We start from the raw sequence: 14,161 nt of genomic DNA on the forward strand, positions 1-14,161 counted from the left end.
GTTGTGAGAACTAGAAGTGTATCCAGCATTTAAAAGCAGCTCCACCTGGAGCAGCTACATTAAGGTGCTGCTTATGCGCTGATGTATCCGTATTAAAAATAATGTTCATTATATCACTAACGGGTGATGATTTTCTGCAAAACAAATACTTTAGTTTTTACTCTTAAGTCAATTCTAAAAAGATTTGCTGTTGTTGCCTCAAACTTTAGTTTAGAAAAGCAAGTAATTCATTAGCAAAAAGCACCGGACACACATTGAAACAGGTTGGCTTTTGCAATTGCTTGCACACAAACATGTCTTTCTTTACCGGACCAACATTATCCATCCTCGCTTCACTTTTTGACAAAAACAAAAGCAAATCCAACAGGAGTATTAAGAATTCTCATCTCCAAACAACAAAAAAGAAGCGAAAGCTGCACAAAACGGGATGATTGGACTGTAGGAAAGCATGAGATTTATTCAAAGGAGAAACATGAGGAATTTGAGCCCCACAGCAGCGCACAATACGCCTCAACTTCTAATAAGTCTAAGGACTTCCTATATTTCCCACCCGAGCTCTTTTGCCAAATCCAATCCTTCGCCTGGGGGGGTGAGGTGTGGCAGCTCAGCATTCAACCAGCTGGAAGAGAAAAGGAGAGATCGAGAGAGGGGAAGAAAAGTTGTGGGTGAATTACAGAGGAAATGAAACATGACTAATAACATTATTTTGGTCTTTTAAATGCTGGCACTGTCGAGAGCAATGGACGAAAAAATCCCGTCCACCTCGGAGTGTAACTTGGGTGCCAGCTCTCCCATTTAAAAAGTCAATGTTCATTTAATCGTGAACAAAACAAACGGCAAGGTGTCTAAATCTACACATTCACAGCTTTCAATGAGCAATAAATACAAAGAAAGTAAGGAATCAGTGAGCACAGGATAGAATATTAAAAAAGGAAATTTAGCATGAAATTGTCTCGTTGAGCTGAGGAGACTGAAATCTGCCTACTGGGCCTCCCTGAACATCTGCTATTGTTTTTCATCACAACAACCCCAGAGAGAATACAAACACATCAGTATTCAAGGGAAAGTGCAGGTGACATGGTGTGCATGCGAGATGTTTCCACTGAACAGCAGGTGACTACAGAGCAGGAAAACTAGTAGGTCAAGGAGGAAGAGAGGCAGAACACCCAAAGAGTTCAACACCTCAGTTATCAGGGGAGGGGGAAAGAAATCACTACTTCTGCTGATAATTTAACTTATTTGTTTTTCCCTCAACTCTGATTGTGGTAGTAGAATATTTCTATGGGATAACACACAGTAAGCTATGCTCTAAAGTCCCCGCCTACGGGACAAAAAGACGGTAAAGAGGCTCCTTTGGGAGCAGCAGGAACAAAAGCCTCGATTCAAAACGTCTCAAAAGGTGAAATTGACCTTCAGCTCGTCTCTTTGAACCAGTTTGCTTCAAGCAAACTGTGATGTCAGCAAGTCAGCACACAAGACACAGACTTCCTTTCTTTAACATTCAACGTCACTGATAAAAATGATTTAAGTATGTTGATCCACCTTTGAACATGTTCCGGTTATAACAAACTTCTCATTGGGTACAGGGGACTTCCTAAAAGACATGCTCTACATTTCAAAACAAATTTCTTGCGATCCCTTTTTGTCGTAACAAGCTATTTTACAGGTTTGTAAATGACGCTCGAGATTAAAATGAACGGCGCTCCCACTGACTGATTCTGACGCGTTCTTCTGAGATATGTAGTTTCTCATGAAATTCCAGAGGAGACAGACGGGAAATCACATGCACGACTAGGAGGAAAATGACAGCTGCATGTTGCAACCACAACTTTGCGTCATTTGAATCCCCTGATTCTGGACTGAGCTGGAGGTCTGGTTACGATGTACCCCTGGGTGTACGGATAACCATCACTGGATTACTTTAGGTTTCATTCCTCTCTCAGTGCCACAAATTAGAGCTGAAAAAGACTGGCAGGCTGGACAATGCATGTCTCATGCTTCTAATGTATTTCTACCTTTAAAAGGAAGTAACAGATTAAGGAGTGTAGCTGATAGGAAGAGGATGAGAGACTCAGGAAGAGAAAAGGGCAAAGTCATCGATTAAACAAGAGCAAACCTGTCCAGTGAAGGCAAACAATGTGCAACGAGCGGCAATATTTATTACACCTTCTGATGAACAGCATCTCTAGAAACATGCATGGCGTTCTGCTCAATGTCACAACAGTGAACCTCATCTCTACGTTGAAGGCGAGGTGCTTAGCTTGTTTTGTGTTTACATGGATCCCTTTTCAGACTTGATTTAGCGATGAAGAGCAACAAAAACAACTTTCAATCCTTTCCGTTTCTACAACAGGGATCACACTGGTGGAACATTGTGCATTTCTTGAATTGCGGCTGCCACACTGAGCCTCCGTCTTCCGCCTCGCAAAGTTACATGTTGTTGCCACTGTGACATGATCGACTCTTGTCGAGGGGAAAAAGAAGGAAGAACCCGTCGGAGGGGAAAGGAGAAGGATGGAAAAAAGATTTTTTTAAGTGAAGAACACTTGGTCTTTACAGGCGACGGCTCGGGCGGGGATTTCCGTGGCGTTGGAGAAGGCAGCCACGATGGAGGCAAAGACGACGTCCGGGCTCTTGGCGGCGTTGATGGCCGCGTGCAGGCCCCTGGCACTGTAGTAGGTGACCAGAGGGACCGTCTGCCGGTGGTAGGCTTCCAGGCGGGAGTGCAGCGTCGTCTCGTTGTCGTCGCTGCGGCGAATGAGCGGCTCACCGGTCAGCTGAGGGGAGGACAGGAGAAGAGGGACAGAGAGACAGAAAGCAGACTGAGATGGTGAAACCTGTCCTATCAGGTATCAGCCAGACCTGAACGATCCATATTAAAATCAGTCGCATCCATTCAGCCCCGACATGTTACCCAACATGAAAATGATCCCGATGAGTTTTAAATCTGGGAAGAAGAGGGCTCTGGTACCCGATCTGTACGCCAAACCTGTTGACTCTTTTAAATCCACATTTCCTGGAAACTACAAAGACCACATTTGAGCACAGACCATATAGCTCTCATTAAGTAAAGTTCATGTGCCGAAATGTTCCTCACACTTTCCTCCTAGAATGTTTGGTTTTCCTCCCATTACTGTGAAATGCTGCTTAGACTACGACAGAGTGAACACGTAATGTGCTCCATCAATTACCTGCCTCTGCTGAGTAAAGTCAGCAACATCACTCATTTAATACATAACCTTAAAATGGAATCATTTCCTCAAAACAGTAAAACCCTGACCTGTCATCACCTGATAAAAACCTTTAGTCTCAGGCGTCCCGGCAGCAGACTGGGTGGAGGGCACCTTTAAGGCTGAGCCATTGCCACAGTAGCTCAGGTTCAAGTCTGGTCCAGGACCCTTTGCTGCATGCCATCCCCCCTCTCGCTTTCCTGTCTCTCTCTCTCTCTCACTATCAAGATCAAGCAGAAATGCCAAAAATAATCTTGAATAAATATCCTCTCAAAGCCAAATTGTCTCTCTTCACTGGTTCCTCCACCAAGCTGAACTCTTCTCCAATGTCCAAATGAATGAAAACGACATCTTCTCTAACTCAGTCTCTTCACATACATTTACTTCTTTTGGGTTTTTCCTAATTAAATAAAATGAATCAAAGGATGATGGCTTTTAAACAGAAACACCTCAAAGTATAAAATGAGGAGTAAACATTTTATACATTGAGATTGCGTCAAAGCACTTCAGTCTGAGGTTGGCTGATTGTCACCAGTTTCCAGCTTGGCCGTGGTTTTAGGTAGGTGGCACTTGAGCCAAAAGTGGTTTCTAAGTGGGTGTGAAACTACTTACGTCATCCTTCATGGGCTCTTTGGGGGGGTTGAACTCCTCGTGATAAGAGCGGCCACTCGGCTGATGAATTAGTCTGAGGAAACAGGGAAGAGGAGGAGGACGGGACAAGGACGGAGAAGAAATGAAGAGAGAGAGCAGAGGAGGACAGGCGAAGGTTAGACGGCGACAGTGACTCACTAACTACTTAACTGTCCTTTTCACATCCCACATAATGCCCTCGCTTCTTTTTGGGCATGTAAAGGCAGCAGGCGGCCACCTCCTCGTCCTCACAAAGGACCCCCGCGGACAGAAAGATGGCTCTTTGCAAAATGCCTTCTATTCACTCTAAACACTGTGCCACCATAACAAACATTAAGAAAGGATTTCACAACAGCACTGACACGTGTTCACGATGAAGGTCTGAACACGTCTGCCTGCTCAATGTGCTGGGTCAGCGTCAAATCAGAGCAAGGCCTGTTATGTTGAACGGGTACAAAGCGGTTGTGTAAATAATGACTTGCTGCACGGCGCGGGGGGGGGGGGAGCTGGAGAGATGGAAAAGTACTAAGAGACAAGGAGACGCTGCCAGTTAAGTGTTCGCTTTCACTACAGGCCTCAACCTGTGGAGCTTACATAAATGCATCAGTGCCAGTCAGACCACAAAGAGTACAGAAGAGTTGCATCACCAAAAGGTTAGAGGCCGGCTTACTGTACCACTCTCTCTCTCTCTCTCACACATAATGCACACTTCAATAAACCGTGTCAAAGGAGAACCTCCTCCTCTTTACGAGGGTCAGTCTTACTCTCACCCTTCACTCTGTCAGTAAGGGACACAGAGAAAAAGGTGGTTTCCTCTCTTCTGAGAGGTTGCGTCGCAGTAGAATCCTCCTCTGCCATTGTCTCTTTACACCCGGAGCCCTCCGTCCTGTTTCACTTCTGTCCAAAGTAGAAGTTTATTAAATGAAGTATCTAATCGCGATAATATTAAAGCAATCGTGGACTGTGAGTTTGTTGAAGTAAGCATCCAACACCAGACTGAATAACTTCACACAGGTAACCATCTGTCCCACCCAACCGTCTCTACTTCCGCTGCCAGTGTATGCGCTCTGTTTGACGGCGCCACCGCAGTAATGGCGATGGGGAGCACTGCAGATAAACAGCAGGTTGATACACCATTTGTTTCCGTTCTTTCAAAAGGTCGGCACACACACACACACGGTTTGAAATTGGTCAATGTCCCGTAACTATCTGAAAACACGTGTAGGGAAAGTGAGGTCATCTTTCTTGACAAGGACAATAAATCTTCACCATTACATCCTGTGTGTGTTCCTGTAACTGTGAGGGTCACTAATGAGCTGTAGCTCCTTTCTGATACACGCGTGTCCCTTTGGAGACTCGTGATAAAGTAGCGTATAAAAATACAGCGAGGCACTTAGGACATTTCCTCAGGGACGGACACATGGACGTCTTTAAGGATTCAACCTGTAACCCTCTCAGACCACCTTCTTAATCGCGTGCTTTCCTGCTCCACTTCCCTCCGGCATCATCTCACCGTCCCAGACTCTTCTGTTTACGTGAATCAATCTACCTGCTGCTTCTCATTCAAAAGCAGCAGCAGCATCCTGGTAACTCATGAACTGCTGTTGTGCATGAGAGTGTAAGAACAGATTGGATCCTCTCCTGGATGATTCCTACCTGCCACAGATCCTGCGGACCAACAGAGAGTCATCGACGGCGAACTCGATCACCGCGTCCAGGTTCTCGTGTCTCTTGTCCAACAAGTCGTCCAGCTGCAACGGACAAACGCAGGAGTCAAACATACGACACGACTGATATCTATTGTTCATGACCAGGCTTTTTTTCTAATAATAAAACCATCAGCTGGATGTCTAAAATGTATTGCTGTGAAACATAGCACATGGCTGCATTTATTTTTGCTTTACACAATTTGTCTCATTCACACACGTAATAGTTTTGTTTTCTAATTAAATCAAAGACAAAACGATGCCTTCATTTGCATCATATTATTAGAGACATGGATTTATTCATACATATATTGGATCATATGCAAGTAAAAAACATCCTTGTTCTCTCATCTATTCCCATTGTTCGTGTTATTTTTCCTGTTGAAAGAAATATGAGATTGAGAGTCATTTCTGTGAAATAATGTTTTTGTATTTTATAGATTTTTTTATATAATAAAAATATAAATTGAAAGACTTTCGCTATAATGAAATGCCAATGCTTTTTTGTGATTGATATTTGAGAAATTAAAATAGTTTTTAGTTTCATCATCATGCATTGAATTCATTCGTCAGTCGATTATGGGATGTACACTTTTTGATCCTTTAAAAGACGTTAAAATCCTTCAATCGAAGTAAGAATACAGCTTTCTTATTCAAACTGTAAAGTGGTGTAACAGATTGTCTTGCTAGTATTGTAGCCTCTCTTTGAATTGTGCCGTTAGTATGAACGGTGCAGTAGGATCTTTATTGCGCTTAACTTTAAATTTAATTAAAGTAATAGTTGGACATTTTGGCAAATAGGATTATTTCCATGGAGAGAGCTGGATGAGAAGATCGATACCACTCATGTGGATTAATGTGGAGCTGGAGCCGGGACAAAGACTGGAAGGTCCAGAATGCACCTGACAGGACCTCTAACACACGTTTTCACTTGTCTGTTAAATGTGTACACAAGACCAAATAGAAAAACAAGTTGCTGTTTCTTCTTTATTTCCTAAATTGTCAAGCTATCCTTTAAATTTCTATTTTGATCTACAAGTTATTCATGCACGGCTGCACTCCATTTTGATTCAATTATTCTACTCGGTACAGTTTTGTTTCACAGCAGAAAGCGACGGCGTCAGATGAAATCCTAACCATCTCTGCTTGTTTGACGGTGCGAGGGAACCCGTCCAACAGGAAGCCCTTCCTGCAGGGCGGCGTGTCCAGGTTCTTCTCTATGAGCTCCACGACCATCTCATCGCTGACCTGCAAGTGAACCAAAGACACTTTTACTAAAATGAACATCATGCTGTACTGAAGATGACTTGCAACTAGAAATTGAGACCATAAACTCATGTTTACTGAGGTAAACCAGTAGGGGCATTTTCTCATAGACTTCCATACAATCAGACTTCTATCTGCAACCAAAGGAGTCGCTCTACGTGTATTTTGGCCTCCATTAGCAGACACCACTTCATGCAGATGAGTGTTACTTTTCTCCAAACATGGCCGAGCTCCAACTTAAAGGAATGCGTTTTTCCTCAGGGACATCTGGTCTGTCTTTCACTTGTTGCACCGCATGTTTGTGTTTAAGCCATTTCAGCTGGAAATGTCACTGAGGACAAACGAAGCATGAGACGTGATGTCACGTGGGACTGAACATGAAGGGCTGTAACAGCGCAGAGCCTCGGAGGGCGAAGAGGCCAGAGAAAGACAAACACACAGAGATGGTGGGAAGCAGAGGAGCAGGAAACATTACCAGCTTGCCGGCATCCATGGTCTTCTTGAGCCTCTTGCCGAGCTCCGAGCCCGAGGCCACCATGGCCCTCAACATGTCTCCGGTGGCCAGGTGGCAAACACAGTACTGCTCCGCTAGCCGAGGGGCCTGCAGGGGAGGAGAGGGACTCTTTCATTAGTAAAAGTGTTAAACTATCACCACCAACCAGACGGACGAAGACAATGTTTGGCTGTTCCATTTTGTTCTGCCCGCTGTTCTGTCAGAGAACCAACCACCTGCACCGTTGGCCGCTAGAAGCACGAGAGCGGTATTTTGGCTGCGAGACCGAAAAGTTTCCAGCAGCAGAGATTTATAGTTATGCAGGACAAGTCACGTCTCTGGTATGTTCAGTTGTCAGGTATACATCTCGACCTATTAGGAAGGAACAGCTTCTCTCTGCTATTGAAAGCTTGGTTTACCGGTTCATTTCAGTTCATTATCGTCACGTCAGGGCGATGAAGAGGAGGAGGAGTTACAGGACAGGTTTTGCATTAACATGCAGAACCTTAAAAAGGTTCTCTATGAACCTGATATGATTTTAGCAACTTTAACATTTTGCATCGGCTTCACCTGCAACATTGCATGCATCATATCGAAGCCAGCAACATGCAATACAAGCAGGGCTGAAACTAAAGATTTGATATTATTTCTGGGACAAAAGTAGTTATCGTGACCGGCCTACTCTAAATGAAATCACTCTCGTCTGGCCAAATGCAAAGACATTCAGTTCACGAGAATGCAAGACAAAAAAAATAATAATCAGAATGTTTAAAAAGTAACTTTATACATATATTAAGTGAATAAGAGAAAAGTTGCTTTTGTTTTTTGTAGACTGATGAAGTGAATCTTCAGAGCACTTTAATAAGTGGGACTTTACTGAGAACTCAAGACTGAAACCAGATCAGAGTTAAAGAAACAAAGAGAAGACAAGATGTCACACGACAGACTGAAGGAGGTCATGCTAACATTCATCTCTTTTTTTTTTGGTGGAAACACACTGGGTTTTTGTCTCCAACAAAGTTTCAACACAAGTCTGAATGATGTAATCATGAAACTGGATCATAATAAATGGGGCTAAAGGCAACCATGTGCTTGTTCTCAACAGTTATCTTCGCCATCCTGCTCGTACTCGTAGATATTCTATAGATTTGTGGATAGATCATTCTATTTTAATATCAGTAAATGTTTGGAAAATTGCACAATGCATTTACCAGCTTTCATCCTTTAACCCATTCTTAGAAGATCGGCGGATCGACCTGAAGCACTGGTTTGACCAGAACACTTCCCGCTGAACTTCCCCCTGAGCTCTCTCTTTATTCCCACTTCTATTACATTGCTGTCAAACTGCCACCCAAAACCTAAATCAGTGATTCTCAAAGTGGGGATCTGAGACCTGAGGGGGGCACAATATCATTTGGTATAAATTATAAAATTGTGCTGAATCATTAGAAAGTGCATATCTACAGATGTGGACCATTTGCGTCAATAAAACAAGCATAGTGTCCATGACTCTCACTTCATTAGCTGAGGGCCAATAGCATCTGATGTGATTATGACACACAGCAATACATTCTGTCATTTAAACATGAAGCACTGAGTGAAAGTGAGCTTTAGATATCTGGATGTATTCTTGCTACTGTTCATCTTCTGAAAGCTTTTAAGATTCATTATTTGAAAAGTATGAATGCTGTCAAGTTGAGTCCAAATGCAATTTAAATAAAATGACCCTCTTTACCATATTTATAGGATTCAAATTGAAATGTATGTTTGTTAATATGAAACAGGTCTGAGGTATTTCAGCTTTAGAAGACAAATAGAACCATTTGCATTAGAGTATAAATGGTATTGAGCATATGCCTAGTGTGTTATGATGATGAAGGGGTCCTTGTTAAGTTTTCTCCTGAATGAGAGCTCCCTGGCCCCAAAGAGTTTGACATTCATTTTATACTGTTCACTTCATCATGTTAATGTCATATTTTGTATGATATTTCATATAACATCACGTCAGTCTTTATTTAACTGTGATGAGCATTGTACATGTTGTATGGACGTTAATTGAATGAATACAAGTTATTCATTGACGAGAAACAATAACGGAAGTAAGCTTTAGAGGATGCCCTGTAATTAACCTTTGCTTTAGCAGTGAACAACGTAATATCAGGGGGTACAAAAATAAAATTAAAAAAAGACAGCAGCAGGGTTTTAAAGTAGCAAATGTCAGACTAAACTGCGTGCATACATGCATATTTCTAAGTGTCTCTGATACTAATGAGGTTGTTTTAATAGTCCACTTCATTATGAAACAGACTGTCCAGCTGCGTCTCTCTGAGAGGTGCAGTGACAAACGGAACCAGGTAACGCTAAAGCCGGGTGAAATCACGTTAGCATTAGCTAGCACTGACACCGCTCCGGCCATGCGCTAACGGCTAACAGCTAGCTCCATTAGCTCGCTCTCTCACCTGAGTCCCCTTCCCGGCTCCAGGTGGTCCGAGCAGGATGGCACGGATCCCCTCCTGCACGTCGGCTATCGCCTCCTTGAGTTGCGCGCTGGGGGCCATGTCTGGACCAGGAGACCACCAGGGCAGAAACTTTAGTGAAGTCTGTCCGAGTCGTCCTGGTGACACTTCAGCCAAGTTCAGACAGAAGAGGAAACGCCTCCGCCTACTTTCTGTTACAACGGTTAAACCCCGCCTCGACTGGGAAATACGGCGTTTTGATTGGCCACCCGACTGCTCTGTCAAAGATTGTGCGCGTTGATTGGATAACATCTGGGTGACGCTTCGTTGTGTAATATCCGAAAAGGGCTTCAGTAGGAATGTTGATTGATTTATTGTATTTTATTACATATCGGTGCTCTTATTGTTGATAGTTCTTCTTATTACATTAGGTTTGTATTCTTGTTATTTATCATAGATTATTTATCTCTTTTTATTTTTCCCCTGGTACTCAAGGGTGAAATCGAGACAATGTCACAGATGTCAAATTAGAGAAGTTATGTTTACTTCAAGACTTCAATAAAATGATTTAATCTTGATCCTGGCAACATAAAACAAATCCATTCAAGGTTCAATAACTATTGAGAAAACTCTGATGCTTATGACGACTATAAGATACAGTTGAAAGCTCATTAGACTTTTTTTCAGTTTGAAAGTTCATTAGAATTTGAGTTATTTATTTATTGGCAAAATGATTTCTCTTTTTCTAAGAACGAAACATTGCCATTATATAATATTATGCAGTAATGGTATGCAGAAACATTATAGTAGACTTTACCAACTAGGATGGTATGTTAAATATTACTAAATAGGACGTCTTTATGAGGCTAACTTAGCATTCTCCCTTTGTTTAATGGTGAGAAATCATTCAGTAGTTATGGGGAGCGAGGGCAATTTCTGGAATCTGTTTAGTTTTTCTTTCATTTTGTTTTGGCCATTTTCCACTTAAAACAAATCTTTCAGCCCAGTAGTTATAAACAAACTAAAACCTAACCTCATCACTTCCTCTATGAAAACCTCAAACTAAATTTAAAAAAGCTCCAACTCTGATCTGTATGTGACTTTCCTGTTACACAACATAAATCTTTCTGAACAAATGAGTGAGAATGTCTTTGAATTACACAATGCCTAAAAACAACTTTTGCAACACTTTATACTGTAACTCCCTCCCCATCCTCCGGTCAGTATGCTGTGAAATGTTTATTTAGTTCCCTTTTAAAGTCACTGGTGATCACAGCATTTACATCCCTCTTATTTCTAAGAATGCTACCAGAGCTTTCTCAGAAATACCTCCAAGATGTGTCAGCGTTGAAGTGGAATATGAGTGTTTAATCTCACACTTTATCAGAAGTCAGCACGCATATCTGCTGCTCATTCAACAGAATGTTTTGTGTTTTGGGACCGCTTCCTCCCCGCCTGACTCTGAAGTCAGGATCTTGAGCACTCAGCCATCCTCAGAGCTTCCTGGTGGGTAAAATGAAAAACACATTTTATGACGATTTCTTTGTCAGAACAAAAACCTGCTTTCTGTGAGTGCTTGGTCCAAAATAAACAGTATTAAAAGGACAAAAACAAAAACTTGATTCCTTAGAAAAAACGTATGTGCAAAAAGTGTAGTACAGTAAAGAAATAATTGTAGTTCTCGACTAAATGTGTATTCTTTATTGGAAATACTGCATCCTCAAGTAACTTTAGGCTTTGAAACCACATTCAATGTTTGTACTTTAAATATACAGTACTGTTAGGAGCATACATTCTATGTGGAAGGTTGAAAGATCATTTAAAGGCCAAAGCTGGGATCTTTAAAACATATACAGTAACTTTACCCGAACTTAAGAGCAGCATCAGAAGCCGTCGGTGACATGCTGAAGTGAACTGAAGAAAGAGCATTTGCTTTCGACTGAGTGCGATCACACCTTATTGCACATACATGGTTACTTCTTCCTGTTTTGTGACTGTGAACTGCAAAGGAAGAGAGAAACCATCTCCAGTGAAGAGGATGTGGTGACCGGGTCAGGTAGTTCAGAGAAGAAGTCACGGTCAAAGGGAAATAAGGAACGGACCATGAAGAAGAGCCACGTGTGTCTTTTGTTTAGTCATCTGTTGTGTGTCAAGCTCCATGTTTCCTGTTAGTCTCCTTCTTCCTGCTGTGGAGCTTCGTAGGCTGAGTGAAGTTAGTCTGTGAAGACGCGAGTAATTATATTAGTTAGTGCAGACTCCCTAAAAATAATGCTCCATAAATGAACTGAAGTCGAAATGACAGTATGTGTATATATCATAACTATTGTTCCATTGTTATTTCTTTTGGTGTATTTTAATTTTTAACTGAAATGGAACATTTACAATTTAGATTTTTAGGTGACTTAAGCGGAGGTTTTATTCTTGAAAGCTTGGAAAACAGTGAATCTGACGTTCTGCTCGTTTGATACGTTATTCACAATTGATGCGTTTTCATCAGATTCATTGATCAGAGCTGCTGATGTAAAATCTGCTACAAATGTCACATTCTCTTTGTATTTTGCCAATTAAAAAAATAAACACAAGGCGGTTGTGGGCAGAGGACTCACCACGAGGTTTGACTCTTGTGAAATCAACTGCTCTCAATTTCCAATATGAAAGTTACTAGTTTTAATGAACCAGTTCTTTCTGTTCCCAACAGCTCAGTTTAGAGTTTTGGCGTTACGATGAGCCAGACGACTGGAAAGGAGAAAATGAGGAGTATCCTGATGGAGAGGACTGTGTGAGGACGGAGACCTGAAGTGTTGGTTCCATCATGCTGCAGTGTGCCTCACAGACACATTTGTGACAAACCGGCACAAACTAGACATTTAAAGTGCGTCTGAAGTCTTGTTCTGTCCGTTAAACTCAGTCCAGGATGAAGAATGTGGAGCGATGTCATTCTTAACACAGCAAATGATTGAACAAATAAATGCAAACATTACTTCTTGAATGTGTTTACCAACATTCTAAAGTTTGTGCAGAATTAACCAGATTCTAAATCTTTTTTTCTTCATTTTTTAGATATGCATAATAAAAAAAACAAGAATAACTTTTCAATATTTTCATTTATTGAAAATAAAAATAATTAAATCTAGAGCATCAACATTCAACTGAGACGAACCAAAAACTTGAAAAAAAACAGTAAAAATCGTCCGTTATAACGTAAACCATGTCTTTTGTCATAAAGACAAAAGACATCAGTATCAGGTATCACATGGCTCAGAATGTCAGGGTTGTAAACGATGTGGTGGAGCCACTTAAAACGTCCTTATAAAGGAGGGCTGCTCAAGTTCTGTTTTAATTTAACCAGAACTTATTGTCAATCTGTCCCGTTTAAGAACTACGCAGCTTTGTTCTTACCCGAGTTCAAACTGCAGAGAGATTAAAGTAATCCCAAAACATGGATGTGAGTTTTCAGAAGTTGGTAAAACATTCAAACTTCTGATCTTAACCTGCAGATGACTTGACTAAAAAAATGAATCAGTTTTTGTAGGTTTGAGTTTGAGAGACATCATTTCTATATTTCGGAATGTATTTCTCTTTAGTTTGTACACATCTTTAAATGGCCAAGTTAAATACAGTTCTCCAAAAAAAAGAAAAAGAAGAAAAAAAAGGTCCATCATTGCGAATCCTCCTCCTCAGGTATGAACAGTGTGTCACCGGACGTCTGCCGGTCCACAGCTCCTCCATCTTGCCCCTGCAGCTCTCGGACGGCCAGGATTCGTACGAGCATGGCCTCCATGGTGTCGTCGTCCAGAGGGGTGGGGGAGAACCACAGGGGGCTGTTGGGAACACAGCGGCGATCCGGGTGAAGGTAGAACAAGTCGGTGCGCTGCCTCACCGACTCCGAGCTGGACGGAAGGACAGAAAATCGCAAAATAAAAGACGTGGATAAGTTTAGATTGACGGCTGGTAAAGATCAGGAGCCGATGTAAACGCACAGACTGATCCACAGCTGTCTGTAGATACAGGACGATGCTTACATAACATGCAACAAGTTCATCAGTAATTATGTTGTGTTGGTGTGTGTGAACTAGTCTACATGGAAGCACTCTGTGGTACGGTACAAACTTTGAGACTGATGATAGCTACTAAAGATGAAGGAGTTTTCTTTTGAATTCACGCGTCAATATATGTTTTCCAACTGTTGTTTTTGTCATAATTACTTTCACACAGAACACGAATACACGCAGCGAAAAAGCGTCGTAGCTGTTTTTTTAAGAATGAGGTCGATTTTGATGAGCTTTTGCACCGCGAGTATTTATATTAAAAATGTACACTATCAAGTACAACACAGAGGCTCAGTAGTCTGAACCAAGACGGTAAACTTTATTACTCCTC

At 41.7% G+C, this 14,161-nt stretch overlaps 2 protein-coding genes across 4 annotated transcripts in view; both read right to left on the reverse strand.

Moving 5' to 3' along the window:
* Positions 1 to 437: 437 nt before the first annotated feature.
* Positions 438 to 9,960, reverse strand: ak2 (adenylate kinase 2). The gene is made up of 7 exons (XM_079175523.1): positions 9,785 to 9,960; positions 7,308 to 7,433; positions 6,704 to 6,814; positions 5,517 to 5,611; positions 3,843 to 3,915; positions 2,558 to 2,777; positions 438 to 619 (listed from the first exon to the last, which is right to left on the reverse strand). The coding sequence occupies exons 1-7, from the start codon at positions 9,881 to 9,883 to the stop codon at positions 612 to 614; spliced, it is 732 nt and encodes a 243-aa protein (XP_079031649.1). The 5' UTR covers positions 9,884 to 9,960; the 3' UTR covers positions 438 to 611.
* Positions 9,961 to 12,881: 2,921 nt separating this feature from the next.
* The window catches only part of LOC306708631 (uncharacterized protein), a 28,940-nt gene continuing 27,660 nt past the window's right edge, over positions 12,882 to 14,161 (reverse strand). For all 3 annotated transcript variants that reach the window (XM_079176505.1, XM_079176504.1, XM_079176503.1), the window contains one exon: positions 12,882 to 13,671. In XM_079176505.1, coding sequence (XP_079032631.1) covers positions 13,440 to 13,671 — 232 coding nt within the window. In that variant the 3' untranslated portion in view covers positions 12,882 to 13,439. The remainder of the gene's footprint in view (positions 13,672 to 14,161) is intronic.

The sequence above is a fragment of the Pholis gunnellus genome, assembly GCF_910591455.1.
Source record: "Pholis gunnellus genome assembly, chromosome: 16".
Classification (NCBI taxonomy): Eukaryota; Metazoa; Chordata; class Actinopteri; order Perciformes; family Pholidae; genus Pholis; species Pholis gunnellus.

Coding starts and splice junctions, on each gene's coding strand:
- ak2 (XM_079175523.1), bottom strand. CDS start 9,883: ATGGCCCCCAGCGCGCAACTCAAGGAGGCGATAGCCGACGTGCAGGAG. Junction 7,434..9,784: donor GAGCCGGGAAGGGGACTCAG/GTGAGAGAGCGA, acceptor CCTCCCCTGCAG/GCCCCTCGGCTAGCGGAGCA. Junction 2,778..3,842: donor AAGAGCCCATGAAGGATGAC/GTAAGTAGTTTC, acceptor TCCTCCCCTCAG/CTGACCGGTGAGCCGCTCAT.